We start from the raw sequence: 22218 nt of genomic DNA, 5'->3' as shown, positions 1-22218 counted from the left end.
AGATACAGGTGCAATAATCCAAATATTTCAAACTTTTGGCATCATCTAGGATAAAAAGTATCACTAAGAACTAAATAATAATTCCCAGTTTTTATTTATAACAAATTTAGACTCATGAATTTAAAATAGAACCAACTGCATTTTTATTTTTTTTTATTTTTTTTTTTTTATTTTTTTTTTCAACATTTATTTATTTTTGGGACAGAGAGAGACAGAGCATGAGCGGGGGAGGGGCAGAGAGAGAGGGAGACACAGAATCGGAAACAGGCTCCAGGCTCCGAGCCATCAGCCCAGAGCCTGACGCGGGGCTCGAACTCACGGACCGCGAGATCGTGACCTGGCTGAAGTCAGACGCTTAACCAACTGCGCCACCCAGGCGCCCCACCAACTGCATTTTTAAACTAATTTAAGAGAATTAAAATATCTTGAAAATATTTTAAAGTAACCAAAAGGGTCACTTAGAGACCAGACTGAAAGCTATTTGTTGTTATCATGCCATTACCTCAACTAAGACAGATTTTATCAGAATAGCTTAGAAAAGTACTTCCAGAAATTAGGATGCTCTATTCAAAACTATCTTGTGTAGTAAGCCCTAATAATTACAACACTCATTCACAAAAAGGTACTCCTTAGTAATTAAGAATCAAATCAAGTATTTCAGTAATGAAAAATCTCCATAAAATCAATCTAAACTTGTGAAAAAACTGCTTAGAAAAAAATATGGTAGCTAACTTTCAGTTCCACTACTACCCCCTGGTTCGGACATTATATTTTAGCTAGAAGCAATTTAAATTACAACTGGTTTTGATGATTCCATGTATCTTATTTTCTAATTTTCAATTAAGATTTAAAATTCTTATGGAAATTATTATGGTTGTGGGAAGTTATTTACCATAAATCCTGGACTTGGAATCCTATAACAGCATAATGAAATTTAACATTATACACATATTCATGCATATTTAAGTGACACTACTGATGTTTCATATGTAAACAAACATTGGGGCGTATGTGTTTATATTTGAATTGAGTCCATTAGGACTTTTCTCCCTTTTCAGTCCATGATACACTGTCCTCAGGGTCCCCAAATTATAAATACCACCCATTTCCTAATCAAAATTTCCTTTTCCTCAGTTCTTAACTTTCGTTTTTATTTTTTTTAGTTTATATCCAAGTTAGTTAACATATAGTGTCCTTTCCCTCATTTAATCCACCATTTCCCACTAATCCACAGAGAAACAAAAACAATACTATTTTCTCATTAATATAATTAATTTAAAATCTAAATGGCAAGAACTCTAGTCATCTACAAAATAAGGATAACAACAAAACCTAGTTCACAGGGCAGTATTGGGAATTAAGTTAATGCTAAATGCTAAATGCTAAATAAAGCATTTAGACCCAATGCCCAGAATCTAACTCTATACATCAAACTGTTGACATAATCATCCAGAAATGGTTTTCAAGTGATTTTATACACCTTTAGAGGGATATAGTCTACATAAGAAAACTACATAAATAAATTCTAAACTTAAAGATTTGTTTATAATAATTTCAGTACTATTATTTTGAAACTATATATGTTTTTTAATGTTTATTTTTGAGAGATAGAGAATGAGAGAGAGAAAGAGAAGAAGCCACAGAATCCGAAGGAGGCTCCAGGCTCTGAGCTATCAGCAGAGAGCCCAACGCGGGGCTCAAACTCACAAACCATGAGATCATGATCTGAGCCAAAGTCGGACACTTAACTGACTGAGCCACGCAGGCACCCCTGAACTAGATTGTTTATACTGCAAGATAAAGAAAATAAGTAATTTATGTTACTGATTAGGAATCACCAATTACAACATAAAAGCTGTAAGAACATGTTAATATCAAAACTCAATTCCAAATACCACTATACACTTGCGATTTTTTAAAAATGCATATAATTTGGAAATAGTTAATAAAACATTCCAGGCAGCAATTAGTAAATAAATCACTATCACTATCAGATTAACTTAAAAACTATATCTGCTAATACTATAAAACCAGGCTTTACATTAGATTTACTTTAGTAAAGGAAGTTCCTCAACTTTACAAGTTGCCAGAAACATTTACACAAATTGTTTTCCATGTCCCAATACCTGATTTTTATAAGCTAGAATTTTACAACTGTTGACAAATTCTAAAACGAAAACATGAGAAAAACAGCATATATTCATGTTATTGACTGACATTTGATGGTGAAAATACTAATATTCAAATTGTTTGGAAGCTAAAGGGGAAGGATGGTAGCAGGTAAGATCTATCTCCCTAGAACCCCTGCTTTGGACAAAATAATTTCTCATTTATTTATCTTATATTTTGAATTTCCCCCCTATCTTTTCCTTCCAAGAAAGAATTCTGCAACAACAACAAAAAATTTAAACTTTAAAGGATAGCGTGGTGGGTAACCTCTAAGACTGCCCACAATGATCCAACCAACCTCCTGGTATGCAAGCCCTTCTGTAATCTCCTCCCCCAGAATATAGGCTGGATTTAGTGACTGATTTCTCAGGAAGAGAATGTGGCAGAAGTAATGGGATATCACTCCCAATATTAGGTTATAAAAAGACTGGCTTCTTTTGGGGGCTCTCTCTGATACCTTGTTTTGGAGTAAACAAGGTGCCATATTGTGAACAGCCCCATGGAGGGGCCCATGTGGCCAAGAAACTGATGTCTCTGGCCAACAGCCAGAGTCCTGAGGCCTGTCGACAGCCATGTGAGTACTTGGTAGCAGGTATTCTAAGGCCTGCTGACAACCACATGAGTGAACCTGAAAATGGATCCTCCCTCATTTGAGCCTGAGACCCTGAGCAGCCCGAATCACCTGATAAGCTGCTTCTAAATTCTTGACTCAGAAAGGAGGATAAGGTAATAAATGTTTATTATTTTCAGACAGTAAATTTTGAGGTAATTTGTTATACAAAATTACAATTTGTCTAAGTGCGCAGCAGCCCTGAAACTGGTTGCTGTGTCTGCAAGCTTTTTTTTTTTTTAACTGAATGATGTTAAGAACTAATTAATTTAGATATAAAGAAGTCTACGTTACCACAACCCCCAGAATAAAATATTACTCTACTGGCTGTCAAATAGCATCCCTCACTTCCTACCACCTTTTCTACTATGCTAAATATTAACCAATTGCCCAGTGACATAATGCTGTGTACTTTTTCTTTCACAACATTTTATATCTACTCATTCTTCCTAAGAATACCTTAATCATATTAATTAATCTTCAACAATATTGTGATCTTCCTAATTTAAAAGATACCCCAGGTCCCTTAATTATGCACCACATTTTATAAACCATGTGTTAAAATGGGATACTTCCATAGACAGTATCATCTACTCTTTATAGCTTCTAGTACAAGGAAACATTTTCCTGATCCTAGTCCAAAACGTCAGGTGCATTATATGTAATCCTTTATTCACCAACTATAGTTAGTATCCAAGTTAACATACAAAAATAACAGCTAATGGTACTCTCAATGCTAACAATTATGCCAGCATGAAAATGAAGTCTAACTTTTACTGTAATTATGTCCTTTTTCTCAACTTTTATATTAAAATTAACCTGACCAGACTCTAAGCCCTGCATTAGTTTCCAAATCAATTCTTAATAACCATCTCTAAAATGTGTAAGTGCATATTTTCTGTATAATCTGATTTTATAAAACAATGGCAAATTTTTCTAACAAATTCCAATATAGTCTGAAGTTAACACTGACAGTTTTCAAACTACTGCCTATATTCTAAATAATAACTTTGTTATTCAGCAGTCATAAAACCTGAATCATGAATCACATCAAATCCAATTTACTCCACAGATGACTATTACTTTATGAACCAAACAGTTTTATGAAAAGTGCTGTGATTTGCCTCGTTACATGATCAATAAAGATTGCTATGATTCATTCCTTCTAAAAACAGAACATAAAGGATTATTCAAACCATACATGCTCCCCCACAATTACACTATTACATTTACTTACCACTTAAAAAAATTCTTGATACCAAGGTGGACCCAATTTTTTATATTAATTCTACTAACTGTTATAGCTACAATCAGGAGCTACCTGTAAAAGCACAGGCTTAATGATAGATTTTACTGGATAATTAGAGCATTCTTGAGAAAGTTAGTTACTAACATAATTTTACTCATCTCCTGACCTACAAATATTAACTTCCTTTATTTAACCTGTAGATACAATTTAGAACTACTGTAACTACCATGAAAAGCTTAGTATACAAGCACTTTGCAGGATTATCTTGTTATAACCTAAAATATAAATTTTAACAGTCGTTAAAATAAACATTACACAGAATGCAAGAGAAAATTAAGATTCTATCTGAAGAACGGCCATTTGACATGGCTCACTACATCCCCTCGTTTTGAAAACAATCTCTTCCCAGTTTCTGTAACATTACATTCTGCCAGTTTCTTACTGCCTATTTCTCTTTCTCCTCCATTTCATCTTGGTGAACACAAAAAGGTCGTAATGTTTCTCAAGTTTCTGTCCTGGGTTCTCTTTTCTCATGCTATTCAGTCTATTCACTCCCTGATCTGTCTGTCTTACCTACTTCCATAACTTCAACTCAATCATGTATGCTTGATGACTATCAAGTATATATTCATAGCCCTGTCCTCCTTTGTAAGCTCACGCCCCACATATCCAACTGCCTCACAGATCTCCCCTCTCAGATTTCCCTCAGATACCTGAAATTCAACAAATCTAAAAGTGAACTACTACCTTTCCCCAAAACTGTCCCTCTTCCTGTTCCCTTTGTCAGTGTAAAGCACATTTACCCAGCTGCTTACCTGAGCCAGAATCCTGGGATTCATCCTTGATTCTTCCCTCTCTATAACCCAACTTCCTATCTCCCATAACCACCTCCGGCCATCCATCAAGTCCTATCAATTTGCTCCTAAATGTATCTAGAATCCATTCATTTCTGTCTCCCACTGACATTATCCTTGTTCTGGCCACTACTGTATCTTGCCTAGACCTATTGTAATGGCTTCCACTAAATGGTTTCCCTGCCTCTAGTTCAGATTTAACAAACAAGCATGACATTATGACAAAATAAAATGCTATTAGTTGTGGTTTAAAGTCTACATTATACTGATGGCAAAAGAAAACATTTTTATTTAAAAAAAAAATTTTTTTTTCAACGTTTATTTATTTTGGGGACAGAGAGAGACAGAGCATGAACGGGGGAGGGGCAGAGAGAGAGGGAGACACAGAATCGGAAACAGGCTCCAGGCTCTGAGCCATCAGCCCAGAGCCTGACGCAGGGCTCGAACTCACGGACCGCGAGATCGTGACCTGGCTGAAGTCGGAGGCTTAACCGACTGTGCCACCCAGGCGCCCCAAAAGAAAACATTTTTAAACTGCTGAAAAAGCTGCACATGAAGGTAACTTTGGTTAAACGGGCATAATTAAACATAATACATCCAACTCACAGACTGATAAAATGAAGTATTATATAAACATTGCTTAAAAAACAAGAAATGGAAAACAGCTTAAAGCGGCAATCAGATACATGATAGTCTTTGCAGTTAAGCATTACCAATATCTATGCAAGACACAGTGACAGGCACTGGGAATTTTTATTACTATTTATAATTATCATCATAATGAATTAACTAAGAACTATGCTAAGTTCCTTACATCATTTATCACATTGAATCATCACCATAAAGCTGTATGGTTATATGGCTGTACATGGCAAGGTGGGGATTTAAGCTGAAATAGGATTCCAGGACAAATGGTAAGGCAATTACAGTGATTTCTCCTAAGAAGGAGAAAGAAACAGAAACAAAATGATTTCAATACACTATGTAATTACAACCACCAGATTTTTGGATAGAATGCTTCAAGAATAATTCAAAGGACATTCATTCTGGCCTAGAGATAAAGATATGCTTCTTGAGAGATAATGCTTGAGCAATCATAAAGACCAAAAAAGAAAATTTTGGAGGATGGAACAGTAGGAGGCAGAAAAAACAACATAATATACAAGATGACAGAGTGGCCTAAAAAAGATCATGACCATGCTTTCTGACAATCCAACCCTGGAAACAGACTTACTTTTTAACTATGGCAAACAGTAAAAAATGTTTTTAACTGTTCAACTCTTAAGTCTATAAATACTGCTTACCACTATTACACTACCAAAGTGCTTTTTAGAAGTTAAAACTTTCACTGGTAATCCCCAAATGTTTATGTGACAAGTCACATCTGGTTACTAGGGGACACACCCCACCCCCAACAGCACGCAAGGAGGGGAAGAGAGGAAAGAGAAGAGGGAGGGAGGGGGAAAGGGCGGGTACATGAAATTGTAAAATTATCCCTGAAATAATCTGTGGAAATGTTATCCTTTAATAGAAGACCCTTATTCTTATGTTCTGGTTTTGTCAGCTACCACATTTGAACCCGCATGCTTGACGACAGGGACTGTTACACCCCTAACGGATATCAAGTATTATATCACCACTCATGTATTTGATGGTTTTAGCTAACATTTTCTGAGGACTTACTATATGCCAGGTACTGTCAAGGATTTTGCAAGACTTATCTCATTTAATCCTCACAACAACTCTGTGAGGTAGGTGTTATTATCAAGTCCATTTTATAAATGTAAAAACTGAGACTCAAAAGTTGATTAACTTTCACAAGGTCACACAGCTAGTAAGTGGTGAGATCAATATTTAAGCCGAAACAATCAAGCTCCAGAGTCCAAACCCTTCATCACTATACTACAGGGAACTACTGTAGGGGACTCTGAAATACTGAAAAAAAAAAAAAAAAAAAAAAAAAAAAAAAAAAAAAATTTTTTTTTTTCTTTCCATTATACTGAATACACCTAAAAATTTAAAACAAACATGTAGGAACACCTGGGCGGCTCAGTCACTTAAGCATCCAACTCTAGATTCGGCTCAGGTCATGATCTCACCATCGTTGTGGGATGGAGCTCCACATTGGACTCTGTGCTACAGCATGGAGCCTACCTGGGATTCTCCGTCTCTCTCTCCATCCCTCCCACATGCGTACACGCTCTTTCTCAAAATAAGTATTTTTTAGAATAAAATAAAAAAACATGTAGGCAAAAAAATAAAACTAGATAAATTTTCCTGCACCAAAAATATGTATAATGAAGTCCTACACAAGTGGAAGATGGAAAGATCACAAACTGTCAATTACCAAGGAATATTACAAGAAAATGCCATGTGATCAGAGGCACTAAGTTTATGGAAAATTGGCGAAGGAATACTACCCAAATGTGATAACCACATTCATATAGATAATGGAATAGCCTTATCCACGTCACCAAAAAGTATAATTTGATGACATAATGAATTTAATATATTTCTTGTTATAAATTATACTGGTCATCACTCAACTAATTAATGATTATATAGCTCTAGGTTTTACCAGCCTTGGTCTTTGAAAACAGAGGAAAGGGGGCACCTGGGTGGCTCAGTCAGTTAAACGTCCGACTTCGGCTCAGGTCATGATCTCATGGTTCATGGGTTCGAGCCCCACATTGAGCCCCATGTCAGGCTCTGCACTCACAGTGCAGAGCCTACTTAGGATTCCGTCTCTTCATCTCTCTCTGCCTCTCTCTCTCTCTTTCAAAAATAAATGGATAAACATAAAAAAACTTTTAAAAACCTTAAAATTTTTTAAAAAGAGCAAAGTGTCTAACAAGATGGGTGAGAAGAAAGGAAAGATAAAAGGATGGAGGGAGGAAGAAAAGGCTTTTCAAGGGACAAACTTTTTAATCTACGCATCACTACACAAAATTCATTATTAGCTCTTGCTTTTGAAACGTGTGGCTAAGAAGTCCAGTCACAATTAACCCAGCCTACGCTGAACAGACAAATTTAAGTGGTGGAAAGCTAAATGGAAGGAACAGGGCAGTGGTTTCAAAAAAAACTGTTCCAATAGCAAAGCACCTTTAGGAAATAAATTAAAAGAAACCCTAGTGAATAAAGTATATAAGAGCATCGATGTCGTAGCTGAAGTGGAGTGTGGGAGCATGGAGCCCCACTTGGTTGTTCCTGCTGGCAGTCACTGAGATAATTTCATGAGATTTCAGGGCTCCAACAAACACAATTCAAAACCCCTGTGTTCTTCTGAGGGAAGGCTAGCTCATTTCTACCCCAAGAAACCTGTTACTTGATTCTAACCAGCAAAAACATTTTCTTACTCCCTTATTCCCTGCAACTTGCTCTTTCACAGGTTTCCCAAAGCCAGCTCTGAGTGAGCTGTATGGGTGAAGGAATGTATGGCTGTGTATGGATATCAGAAACAGGAATAAGAGGGAGGATGTGTTAACAGAGGCGGCATTTTTTGACATAAGAATTCATGAGGGAAGTGTTGGCCAGAGGGGGCACCATTAACAGAGACAAACCCACGCTCACATGTTGTACACAAATGCATGCTCATATACACACTCGTACATGCAATGCTGCCTCACACACACGTGCACCCCCAAAAGAAAGGGGAAAGCCCTTTGGAATAAGCAGTTCAAGTAGAATGAATACCTCAGAGCCTTGCCCACCTCACTGTCTTATCTTGAAAAAAACCAGAGCAGTGCTTCTTGAATTTTAATGTGCATATGAATAATCTATAAAATGCAGATTCTAACTCAGTAAATCCTTGGTGGGACTAGAGATTCTGCATTTTTTTTTTTTAAGTTTTATTGATTAAGTCATCCCTACACCCAGCATGGGGCTTGATCTCACAAGCGAGATCAAGAGTCCCAGGTTCCTCCAACTGAGCCAGCCAGAAGCCTAGAGATTCTGCATTTCTAACAAGTTCCCAGGAGGTGTCTCTGCCACTGGTCTTTGGACCACATTTCAATAGCAAGGGCCTACAGAACAGAATGTCCCAATGAGTTCTGTATTATAATAGAGAAAAAATAAAACAAAATCCACTCAGGTAAAACTGAGAACTGCACAACTATATAAGCTAAAACAAATTCTTTTGGAGGATTCTCAGGACTTTCAATTTATTAAACTCTAAGAAGATAATGATACACAGTATTTTACCAACTTTCTTGGCTTGTTTTCAAAAGCATTCCCTACCAACAGTGTTTGTGAGGGCTACTGGAGTACAGAGAGAAGGCAAGATGAGAGCTGTCTTGGGAAGTCAGAGAAACACTCCTGATTTAGAAGTCTCCTCCTTTCTCCCATTCTTCCAGAGAGAGACACCTCAACTTCCCCCTTTTAATGCTAATATCCACTTGTAAAAAACAGAAAGGAAACACACGTTAGAAACAGCGATCTCTGGCTGGAGAGATGTTGTGATGAGCATTCCTATTTTCCTCTTTTTATTTCTTCAGTATCTTCCATGAACATGTAATATTTTTATCACCAATTACTTCCTTAAGAAAAAACTAACTCTACCCACCCACCCCCGCCCCCACCATGCTCAGGATATTTATTAACACTTGAAACAATTACTTTATTTAGATTTACAGAACAGAGAAAACAATAAAGATTTTCTAGTAAAGGAAGAACTGCTGGTAGAGTGAAGAAAATAAAGGATGAGAAAGAAGGCAAGCTAGGGGAAAAGGAAAAAAGGCAAGCTAGAAATGAGTATTAAGAGACTTTGGGCCCTGGGGAGAACAAAGATAAACAGCAAAAAAGGATGGAAACAGATCAAAGAAGACCAAAACAATTTTGCCTTCTCTGTCAATATACCTAGAGCTCTACTTCTTTTTTTTTTTTTTTTAAAGTATATTTATCTATCTTGAGAAAGAGCGAGAAGGAGAGGGAGAGAGAGAGAGAGAGACAGCATGAGCAGGAGAGGGGCAGAGAGCAAATCCCAAGTAGGCTCTGCCTTGACAGTGCTGAGTCCCACTTGGGGCTAGATCTCACAAACTGAGATCATGACCTGAGCTGAAATCAAGAGTCGACCACTTACCTAACTGAGCCACCCAGGCATCCCCTTAGAGTTCTACTTCTTAAACAAATACTTCTTTGGCATCTAATATTACCTACCTGCTGCTTTTGTTAAGTTGATCGTCCCAGATCATCCTATAAAGTATGACAGCGTGCAAACGAACCCTGACTGGATCACAAAACATGTAAAAATGAAGTGGTTTAACTCATGTATAAAAATTACCAGTGAGCTGCATAAACTTTTTATCATACACATATAGTAATATACACACATACAAATTGGTTATTAATTATACTATTAATGATTCTTAATATTTGTGTCCCCCCCCAAAAGGGAAATAATATTTACTGGGATTTTTCCTCTAAGAAATATTATGATATCAAAGTCAGAATATAAAGCACAAAAAAATGTTACTATAAGAGATATCAAGGGGCAGCTAGGTGGCTCAGTTGGTTAAGCGTCCAACTCTTAATTTCAGCTCAGGTCATGATCTCAAGGTTTGGAGTTCAAGCCACGCATCTGGCGCTGCACTGACAGTGGAGGGCCTGCTTGGGATTCTCTCTCCCCCTCTCTCTCTGTCCCTCCCTTGCTTACACTCTCTGTCAAAATAAATAAATATTAAAAAATATATCAATATGAAGTTTGTTAACAATTACATGTCAAAAATAACAGAGTTAACATGGGGGAAATAATTGACTGTCATTTTGTTCTTCATGCATTACACTGCTAGCCCAGTTTTAACATAAAATTCTTATATTAGTGGGGTGCCTCGGTGGCTCAGTTGGTTAGGCCTCCAGCTTCGGCTCAGGTCATGATCTCGTGGTTTACAGGTTCAAGCCCCGCATCAGGCTCTGTGCTGACAGCTCAGAGCCTGGAGTCGGCTTTGGATCCTGTATCTCCCTCTCTCTCTCTGCCCCTATCCCCTCACGCTCTGTCTCTCTCTCCTTCAAAAACAAACATCAAAAAAAATTACTTAATTAAAAAAATTTTTATATTAGTTATAAGTAGTAGGTTTAACGTTAGAAATTATCAAGATATACAGCGCTAGATCTATGTATACCAAATTTACAAGAAGAAATCCTTAAGAAGTTACTCGGTAGCAAATTTATTTTTATTTATTTATTTATTTTTTAATATATGAAATTTATTGTCAAATTGGTTTCCATACTCGGTAGCAAATTTAAATGTTACCACAGCAAGGTAATAGGGACGGGAAAATCCAAGTATCTGAATCTGACATTAAATGAACCAGCTACTGACTTTAAACAAGTCACAATCTTTCCAGGCCTGTTTTCTTACCTGTCAGGAGGATACTAGGCTAGAGCCATGAGTTCCAACAAATAGAAAAGATCTCACCTAGCAGATTGCTCTGTTTTACCTGGCAGTTCTCAGTATAGCAACAAGAACTGAGCTGAAAATCCCAAACAAGAAGGATTTGCAAACAATGGTGGCCTCAACCTATTTCGAAAGTTTTAATACCAATATTTCTACCCCAAACCTCTTAAGACCTTTCCTATGAAGACAATCTTATCCCTCTATTATCAAGGTTTCAAGTAATAAAAACTCACCAGTCTCAGGAAATTACTAAACCTCATGGAAGGTTTGAAAGGTTCCTTCCAACTCTAAAATTCCAGGTAATTCTGTAATTTCCCATAATAAACAATACTGCAAAATGGAGTGCCTACTCAATCTTCTGAAACAGATTATCAATCACAGATCATATAACAAACGGTAGAGATTTTAACATGCATGAAAGCCAATGAACAAAGCATTGTAGATATTTAGTAAATATTCGTTAAATCAAATCACAATGTATTTTACATACTTGCAATACCCTAAAATTACTAACTATCAAAGATAAAGGAAAATGTGTCTTAAAAAAATCTCAAACACCTGTTTCATTAAATCCTTGAATGAAAACTTGATATCCCACAAAATGCTAATTTTTCTACCAAAATATACTGGCTCTCTAACACCTCAGAAGAAAAGAAGAATATGCAAAGAAATCTTTCACTCAAATAGTACAGTTTTATAAACTTCTTTATCAGACACAAAAGAATGAAAAGATCAACCAGCAGTCAACCTGGATTTCAATCTAGGCTCTAACACTAAATCTGTGATTGGATGACCATCTTGGCCTCCTCATGTAGGGTGGTTTGATGAACAAATGTAAAGATATATAGGAAAGCATTCTGAACACAGAAAATTAGTATATGAATGATAAATAATTCAAAGATACTGCTTTTACTGAAACCACCAATAACAAAATTAATTTTGTAGCAATATGTTATAAATATTCTTTCAAACATATACTTTAACAGTAATGGCCACCATTTAATCTTCTCAACAATGCTTTAAAAAAAAAAAAATACCCAAGTAGCATACTGAAGATCACTGCCAATATAATCAGTAATATAGGTGAATAAACAGATGTTAAATTCAGTAATGCAGTCCCATTATAAAATTATTTTATTCTCAAAAAAATTGTTTCTGGTATTATTACATACATATAAATTTAATAACCTGTACCATGCTATGTAAACTTCTCAAAGGCAAATAATTTTAGTCCTCTGAAACCTTACTTCAATTATATAACAACTATCATCTGAAAAACAGCAGTTTCTTTTAAAAATATACATTATTTATACACGCATACACATAGACATATACACAGAGAAAAGGAGAGGGTTTTACTTAGCAGTGACATGGCAGTTTCATTTGGCTGAAATTTCTTGAGAAAACTAACCAAATTGGAAATTGTCCATGATGTTAGAACACACTTTACCAAAAGTGCTTGACTAGTAATGACTACACCAATAACTGATTTCATTCTTGATTTGAGCATAGGACTTCTCCAAAAAGTAGGACTATTCTGGAAAATTAATTGTACATTCCTTCTTTTGTTTACTCATTAGCAAATATCATTTATCTATCTTTGCTAGAATTCAAACCCTCACAGACTGGAATTGGGTCTAATCTATAATTCTACAGTCCTAGCATAATTCCTGGCATATGGTATGTGTTCATTAAGCATATACCGAATTCTAGAATTTTGTTCACTACCATATATTTCTGATACTTCAAACATGTACACATGTGGGTTCTTCTCCAAATAATGACTTCTACAACCTGTATCAAAATTCCAACTTCTTCAAAGCTTATAGAGTTTAAAAAAAACAAACCAATAACTTTTCCTTTCTAATACGTATATTCCTCTTTCAACAAACTTTCATTGGACACCCATTACTTCCCAGGCACTTTGTCAAGCATCTTTGAAAAAGGTAATGAAAAGCTCCCATTTCCCTTAAGAAACTCAAGGGAGTTTCTTGATAACAAGAGAGTAAATGCATACAGGTAGCAGAATTACCATATGCTAAATGATATAACAAAGGTAAGCATCACAAACTGAGGCACCATTTAGATTCTAAAACCAGAAAACAGCTACTCTCATGACTTTAACCAGTTACTCATCCTCTGGAATATTCATCCTCTGAGAAAGAATACTCAGCTTCACGAAAAAGACACAAATCAACCCCAGATTTATGAGGAAATGCTGAAGCTAGATGAAGATCACAATCAGAGGTATGCACAAAAGACACACGAAGGAAGGCATGTTTGAGATTGGTCAAGGAGAATGTCACAGCCAACAGATACACAAACTAGGTTTGGAAGAATAAGCAGTTAACCAGGTAGGCCAAATGATAACAGAATTGTAGAAAAATATCAGCAACTACCCCTGTTAGTCTGACTCCGAACAACTGGAAATAGACAACTGGAAGCACAAGATGAGGGAAAATTCCATTATGTCTTTAATGTCTGCCTAATTTCTATAGTTGTATAGGTGTCTAATAATGTATATAATTGATCTATCTTTAAAGTAACAAGTTCATAGACAAAACAATACTATCTCAACCATAAAGTAAAAATTAGCTCCACATTAATTATAAATTTAATTTGTTCCATTAATTGTACCAGTAAATTCAAATAAATGCAAAATCTGAATTCTAAACTAGTTTTCAATTAAACAATCTCAAATACCACAAATCTATGTTTAGTATATTCTAGTTTTTGATAGACCCTCAATGTCAACTAACTTTAAAAAACACTCAAAAGAGAACTTAAATATATTTCATTATATGCTGTACTTTTTCTTGATTTTAGTTTACTTTAGTCAAGAAATAATTCTCATTTGGGGCACCTGGGTGGCTCAGTCAGTTAGGTGTCCAACTTCAGCTCAGGTCATAATCTCTGAATCTGTGAGTTCGAGCCCGGCGTCAGGCTCTGTGCTGACAGCTCAGAGCCTGGAGCCTGCTTTGGATTCTGTGTCTCCCTCTCTCTCTGCCCCTCTCCTGCTCACGCTCTGTCTCTCTCTGTCTTTCAAAAACAAATAAATGTTAAAAAAAAAAATTTTTTTTTAAAAAGAAGTAATTCTCATTTTTAGTTATACCATGCAAATTTCAATAATCTGAATAACAAGACCTAAAATAAGTGGTAGTGAGATAACAAACAACCCTCCAAAGTTGTACTGTAAAAACGCCAAGGTATAATATAATGTAAGGTACATTATCATTCTGGAAATATGAAACTAATATATTGTTACATGTCAATTAAAAAATATATTGTTACATGTCAAAAAAAAAATAAAGCTAAAAATGCTTCAAAATTGAGGGGCAAATTATAATTTTACTTGCACACATACGTGTTTTTAAGTATAAGACAAGAACAAACATAATAAAAAATATGAGATGCACAAAATTCTTTATGTTCTTAATTTTCAAAATAACTACATATTTTGTTATAACATTACTATATTATAAAAATATTATTTCCGTGTTTAAAGACAAAGAAAGGTATGAAGACTCAGGGGTCACTTATCTCAGTTACTAATCTAACTGTAATAACTGCTTTTAATCAAGTAACAGCTTCAAAATACAAAACTGTGAAAAAAATTTTAAAAATTAATGCTAAAATATGTACCTACAAATTATGGACAAAATAGTCTGATAATATTTTTACAAGCATAGGCTTAAAAGTTTTGGGGGACGGGATGCCTGGGTGGCTCAGTCAGTTAAGCGTCTGACTTTAGCTCAGGTCATGATCTCACGGTTCATGAGTTTGAACCCCCCACGTCAGACTCTGTGCTGACAGTGCCAAGCCTGCTTGGGATTCTTTCTCTCTCCCTCTCTCTCTGCCCCTCCCCTGAATGCACACTTGTTCTACATACGACTCTTGATCTCTGGGTCATGAGTTCAAGCCCCATGTTTGGGTGTAGAAGTTACTTAAAATAAAAAAAGAAACTAAAAAAAAAGTTATTAAGGGCACCTGGGTGGCTCAGTCAATTAAGCATCCAACTCTTGATATCGGCTCAGGTCCTGATCTCATGGTCATGAGATTGAGCCCTGCAACAGGCCTGTACTGAGGAGCCTGCTTGGGATTCATTCTCTCTCTCTCTCTCTCTCTCTCTCTCTCTCTCTCTCTCTCTCTCTCTCCCTCCCTCCCTCCCTCCCTCTCCCTCTCTCCCTCTCTCTCTCTCTCTCCCCCCCTCTCCAAAATAAAAAAACTTAAATTTTTAAAAAAATTATTGGAAAAGTGATGCCAGTTGTTAAACAGCAATAGTAAAATTTAAAGGAATGTTAGCTGAAAAAGTTTAAATGCCTAAAATGTTCCAAATACTTTACTGGCTTTGGAGGATACAACAAAGGGTATGACTGCCCAGAAGGGTAGATAAACACGTAGACAATACTACCACAATATGATGATTTTCTAGAGATAATTACATATGCATTTACATAGATAGACTAAACAATAAAATATTTGGGATGAGGAGGTTATAATCCCAGAGGTTTTCTCCCAGAGGGTTTCTTTTAAGAAGCACCATCTGATGAAAATACTTAAGTGCTGATGCAGCATAAGATTGGTTGGGATACGCAGCAGGAAATGAAGCTAGAAAAGCACATCAATGACAGATATTACAACCTTGTATACCATGCTCGGGAGCTCAACCTTTATTCAATAAACAGGACTTTATACACTGGAGAGGTCTTAATTTTTATGTTTTAAAAAACATACTGAAATAATGTTAGCAGCATTAGGGAGAACAGACCAATTTGTCATAATTCATGAGAGAAAAGACATGGGCTTCTAAACTATAGTGACATAAACTGGAAAAAGGACAGATTTTAGAGACAATTCAAAGACTGGACATGAAGAACGACGAGAAGTTAGATCAAAGTTGAGACAATGATAGTTTCTGGCTTAGATTCCAGAAAGGGCATGCCACACACAAAGTAAAGTATATAGAGAAGAAGCCAGGTTTCAGTAGGCAGAAATTGATTTCAAAGATGTACAAGAAAAACCAGAGAAAAAATGTGTTAGAGACATCAAAAAGGGAGAATTTCAATTAAAAAAAAAAAAGGCTACCAACATCAAATACTATGGAGGTGACATGGAAAGAAAAGATTAGGCCACTGAGTTTAACAAGTAGGTCACTAGGTTATCAGAGAGATCTTACTCAACAAAGGATAAATGAAAGGAAAAGAATGCCTGCTGAAGTAAATCTGTGGGATGTGGAAACCCATGCTAGTAAAACCTTACACCAGCAGTTCATAAACTTTTTGGTCTCTGGCTCTCTTATCCTCTCAAAGTTAAAAGAGCTTTTGTTTATGTAAGTCTTACCTAGCAAGAAATAAATTGCTATATTAGAAATAAAAACAGCTAAAATTTAAATGTATGTTAGTTCATTTAAAAAATAAAGCAGATCACATTTTCATATAAATACTTTTAAAACCTGTATTTTTCAAATCAAAAGTAATTTTGTGTGAAGAGTAGCACTTGCATATTTTTGCAAAACCTCTAATATCTGGCTTAACAGAAGACATCTGGGTCGTCATATCTACTTCTGCATTCAATTTGTTGCAGTATGTTGGTTTAGTTCAAGAATATGAAGGAAATGTGGACTCCCACAAATATATAGTTGAAAAGGGAGGAGTAGTTTAATATTAATAGCCTTTTCAGATAATTATAGATATTCTTCTTTGATACTACATAAAAACACAAGTAGTTATTTCTCAAAGGTTAGTTGCATGTGATATCTAAAACTGTATCAACAAAGTTTTCAGCGTAGTCCTTTAAAATCCATTGGTTTCTTTTGTACTTTAAATGGATTATCTATGCATGGTTTTGTAACACCACACATTGGTTATCTGAATATACTAGTTCACTGACTTACACAGATCTTCCAAACATCAACAAATTTCATGATAAATTATCAGAAGTTACATTCGTTAGTATCACCACCTGATTTCATCCTTAAAGTACTGGGATCAACAGTGGTTACATGTTTTCAAAAATTCTAATTTTCACTTGAAAGCTCAATTTTTATCATTGGCAACAAACACTATCAATTGTCTTCCTTGAAGTGACAAACTCACTGTGTTCATTTTGGAGAAAATAGATGCTACATATCCAAGTCTGAATAACCACAGTTTGCCAAGCATTCTTTCAAGTAAAAACGATCCTCCATGAAAAAAGCAGCTAGTTCTGCTTGCAAATTAAATAACTACAAAAATGCTTTCCCCTGAATCAACCAATGTATTCTAAGTATGCACCAGAAGGGCTTTACTTTACTTCCCAGTTCATCAAATACGTTAAAAAAGACATGAGACTTCCTAAAATTCGTAACTTTTACTGCTTCATCAAGGAAATATATGCTTAAGTGAAACTGGCATTGTTTTTACTTCACACGCATGGTAGTGAAGATTACGATGAATACAGATAGCAACTTGGTGCCACTGCTTTGATTCATGCTAAGAGTCCAGCAGTTTTACCCATCCTTGCCTCTGTACCACCACCGCAAGGGTTAATACAGCAAAAAAGACAAATAACATCTTAATATGACTGTGAAAATAGTTTGGACCTCACAGAGTCCCTTAAAGGGTCTCAGGGACCCCCCCCCAGGGTTATTCAGATCACACTCTGAAAACCACTACTCTAAATTATCCAAACACTAATCACTTTAAGAATTTCCTTGTAAACAATGAAGCCCCTTGAGTACTCTAACCCAAGATATAAAGGAGGAAAACCAACCAACCAACCTCCTAGAATAAGGAGTCTCTCTGAATAAGAACTCAGTGGTAGCTGGAAAGGCTCCTCAGACAGGTAGGGAGGCTTGGGAACTCTGAATTTCTGAAAAATGAACTGACTTTTATGTTCCTCAATTTTTTTCTCCCATTCCTACACCAAGAGTAGTAGAATCTGTGACAAATTTCAAATTAGAAGACAGAAAGCAAATATGACAACAATACTGAAAAGATTTTTATCAGATAATTGGGGTTTATTTTAGATTTCTTCAGAATATAAATCATAGCAATTTACTTCCATTTTATAGAAGCTGAAATAATTAATCTTTTTAATAACAGTCAGATCCTGACCATATTACTGCGTTCAGAAATACCTAGCGCAGCCCTTATATAAAATGAGACGCTCAGTAAACACTGCTGAACGTCAAAGTAGTTGAAATGAGTTAAGAACACAGGTCACCAGAAACCTAGTACAACTCTTTCTTCTTTCTAAAATCTTTTTCATTGTTCCATAAGATAACATCTCTCAAAAACGTTAAGAGAGCTATTACAACTTATCCTGAGAAAATATAACATTACCTGTTATACTTTAAATTCTACCTAAAAGTTTGCTATGGACTTGGGTGTTTTATATGCTTTCATTTAGGTCACACTTCAAAATCAAAACAAATAGCTCTATCATTCTCATTTTTTAGTATGTGCCACCTGAGTTAGGCAGTGATTTCCACTCCTATATGAAGTGGCAAGAAGATACTACTCTAACTCAATCATCATACACTGACTGCACTACCCTTAACACACTATACTAAATATTTCACTTTCTCTGATGCTTTAGATTGGTTCTTAATTTCTTAAAGTTTCTTAGGTTTATATGTGAGACACTTATTGCCTTATAAGTACTTGATGATGAAGATATAAAGATGAAGGAGACTGTTTAGTGCCTTTCATAGTAATTTGTCACCACAACTTTTTCTTTTTTAAATGTTTCCTGTCAGTTTGACATTTATCACTGCTTCTCTCACAAAAGTACAACGCAGAAAACTTCAAGTGTTTGAACTATCTAGTTATTTAGATTCTGGATAAAAAAAAGAGATTTATCAAATTTAAACTAATTAAGGTCAGCAAGCACAAAACCAAAATCCAAACACAGAAATGGCATAAATTTAAAGACTATAACTGATCAAAATTTAGGAACTAAAGCTACTTCACATCATGTTTCATTTTAAAATACTACTATGATTATAACCTCATTTCACTGCATAGTTATTCTGCAGAAAAACGTGACCTACCAAGGATATAGCCAAAGACATTGGGTCTTCTGTTGAAATATAAAAGATTTGAACTCAGAATCTTAAAAGATAAAATTGTCAGTAAAGACTCTGGAGGGAGACCATGGGCTCCGCCTTCTCTGGAGGTTTAAAGAAAAAAAAAGACTTTTCAAATGTCTGGAATGCCTTAGACTTGGCCTCACATTTGGCGACTTCGAGACAGAATCAGTTCAAAGGTCAGTCTGACCCAAGCAATTCAAGTCCCGTAGGTCAGTCACGCAGACAAGTCATTAGCAAACTGCATCTTCAGCTCTGCTGCTATCCAGTCCCTGCTTTGATAATCGCCAACCTTACCCCGAAATTACCCTAAGTGCTAATTAACATGTCAGTTGTAGAGAATTATTTCTTCCAACTCCTGAAACTTCTACTTCTCTCTAGTGTTCTGCAACCCTTTAATCCTGTTTTTCTAACATTACCAGAGAGGGAAGTATTTTGTGGTGCAATCAATATCTGCCCTATTAACAATTCCCTGTTCCACTGTTCTATCCAAACGGGGATTCCACTCTGAATTTCAGAAAGTGGTTGGAAAATAACAGGTAACAGAGAAATTAGAGCTCTTAGATTTAATTTAGGGCCAAAATCAAAAGAGAAGATACAATTCAGAGAGAGGAAGGAAGAAGCTGAGAGGGTCGTAGTGTAGAACACTTACTTTTAGGAACAGAGTGTCCCTTAGACTTCTGGTGAGTTGCCCAGAGCCTCTTCAGTTTCAATCCAAATGACAATGCTTCTCTGAGTCCTCCTCAAGTAATGTTTCCACCACTAAAAATTGGATCTACAAGAGCTCAGATGTACTGGTAAAAAATATCAGGGGCCCCCTTGTGGGCCTCAAGCCTCTTTTAAACTAGGCCCACTTCTCTGTCCTGGGCCAACTCCCCTGTGCACTATATTCCTTCTTCTTCCAGGTGCCAGGTATTCAGCCTGTTTCTTCTCTTCTGAGCTGCCACCACCTACTCTATTTCTCAGGGTTCCTCTAACCCCAAGACTGGCTGTGGAGTAGGACAACAGCTTCCCCCCTTCCTTGCTGTCCCTGCAAATAAACATATAGGCTCTTCTAGTTTCAGTATTTTTTCTAATGGCTACAAGAAAATAGAGAGGGAACAACAAAAAGCAACAATATCGTACCAGAGATTAAGATTATAATAAATGTCTCCACTTTAAAGTTCCTGCCTCCAAAAACCACATTTTCTAAAAACTGCTTGAGTGTTTTAAGAAGTACAAAGCATTAACACAGATATACAAATATATATTCTAAACCAAATCCAACCTAATACAAAGACATAAAGATACTCTGCTTTTCAAATACTTAAATCACGGGTCCAAAAATTGTTGCCACATTTACTTTAGCAAGTAAGTGCTTTTTTACTTTTCAGAATGGTCTGTTACATCCCCTTGAATTTAGATGTTTGAAAGTTTGCTTTTTAAAGGATATCATGAAAAATGCTCAATACATTTTATCCAATGTAAATGACAATATACAAAACGCATATTATGATTCACAGAAAGACATGTCAGAAGCAGCTAGCTTCACAAAGCAAATCATAAACTTTTAAGTTATTGCCAACTATCTGTCTCTACATTTTAAAATTTTAGTAAGTTGTTATAAATGGCATTCAAAAATCTAGTATCTAATTTTCAGAAATTTAACTTCTACAGAATACATAAATCTAATGTCACTATAGAGGTCTTTAAAACAACAGTATATCACATTAGTATACTTATACTCTTGTGATAATTTAGTTTCTAACAGACTTTGTAATATCAAAATACATGGTATCTAAATATTAGGCTATAACTCACATGATTATAATAAATTCAAAGACTATCTTGCTACAAAGGCAAAGGAACTCTAAGTGTTGGCAGATCAACAATGTCAGACTTTGAATTTCCTGTATGACTTTCTTTATCCACTTAATTCACTTAAGTGGTTTTTTGAAAGACTGAGTTATTATACTGTAAGACTACAATAAAATAAAGACTGAAAATAGGCAGAGATCATTTTATCTCATTTGTAGAGTCTAATAGATTGCCATTTAATCAAACTAAAAATATTCAGATACTTTCAGTAAAAATGTGTCCCTGTGACTGGGCTCACCTCCAACTATTTATAAAATATTAGAGAATTAGAATAAACATACTAAGCAAAACCTTGATCTAACCTTTCCAGACTCTAAATAAAAAAGGAAGTTTAACCTATTGTGTATTCTATAATCAGATACTTTTATTTTTTTTTTTTTTTGAGGAATGAAATTAAATTCCATCTTTTGCTCCTACAGAGGATTTCATGGCTTTTCTTTGATTCCAACACACTAACACAACAATGCAGCCAACATTAGTATACCCAGACTAGGCGGGGGGAGGGGGGGGGCATTACACCCAGCGATACGAATTAAATCGCAGTTGCTAATGCCTCCCTTAAATAATTTATTCTCTCTTGGCAGCATATAACGTTACAGCCTCTTCAATTACCCCTCACCGCAAACCATAGCAAGGGTCGCAATCAATCTGACCCAATTCCTATAGCGGCCACCACCTCAGTCTCGCCTCCTCCCGCGGGGTCTGCGAGTGTCACGCGAGGGGTCGGCAGCCGCAGGGGCGTCCTCTGCGCCGCAACCCGGGCGCCCCACGGCGCGCGGGGCAGGCCCGGGACTCACCGGGTGGAGGTGCCCTTCCGCACATCGCACATCATGCACTTGAAGGCCTCGGCGCTGTTCCGGAAGGTGCAGACGCTACAGTCCCAGTAACCCTCATCCGAGGACGGCTTCGGCTGCCGCTTCGGCCTGCAGGACACAACCCGGACACGACGCGGCGCGGGGTCACCAGCAGGCCGCGCCCGGCGCCCGGGCCCCGCGGCCGCCCCCGCCCCGCCCCCCGCCC

General features: G+C 36.4%; 1 protein-coding gene across 18 annotated transcripts in view; it reads right to left on the bottom strand.

Moving 5' to 3' along the window:
• The window catches only part of YAF2 (YY1 associated factor 2), a 76458-nt gene that overhangs the window by 52590 nt on the left and 1650 nt on the right, over nt 1-22218 (bottom strand). For 15 of the 18 annotated variants that reach the window (XR_005794461.1, XR_005794465.1, XR_005794463.1 and 12 more), the window contains one exon: nt 21996-22121. Coding sequence is in view for 6 of the 18 variants with exons in the window: in XM_040488413.1 (XP_040344347.1) it covers nt 21996-22121 (126 nt within the window). In the remaining 12 variants the exon portion in view is untranslated. Of the gene's footprint in view, nt 1-19988; nt 20372-21995; nt 22122-22218 lie in introns of those variants that run through there. The other 3 variants (XR_005794471.1, XR_005794470.1, XM_040488419.1) reach the window with 2 other exon arrangements.

This window comes from Herpailurus yagouaroundi, unplaced genomic scaffold, assembly GCF_014898765.1.
Source record: "Herpailurus yagouaroundi ecotype Mexico unplaced genomic scaffold, PumYag 166, whole genome shotgun sequence".
Taxonomy (NCBI): domain Eukaryota; kingdom Metazoa; phylum Chordata; class Mammalia; order Carnivora; family Felidae; genus Herpailurus; species Herpailurus yagouaroundi.
The sequence above is the reverse complement of the archived record's forward strand: the minus strand, read 5'-3'. Positions and strand labels throughout refer to the sequence as shown.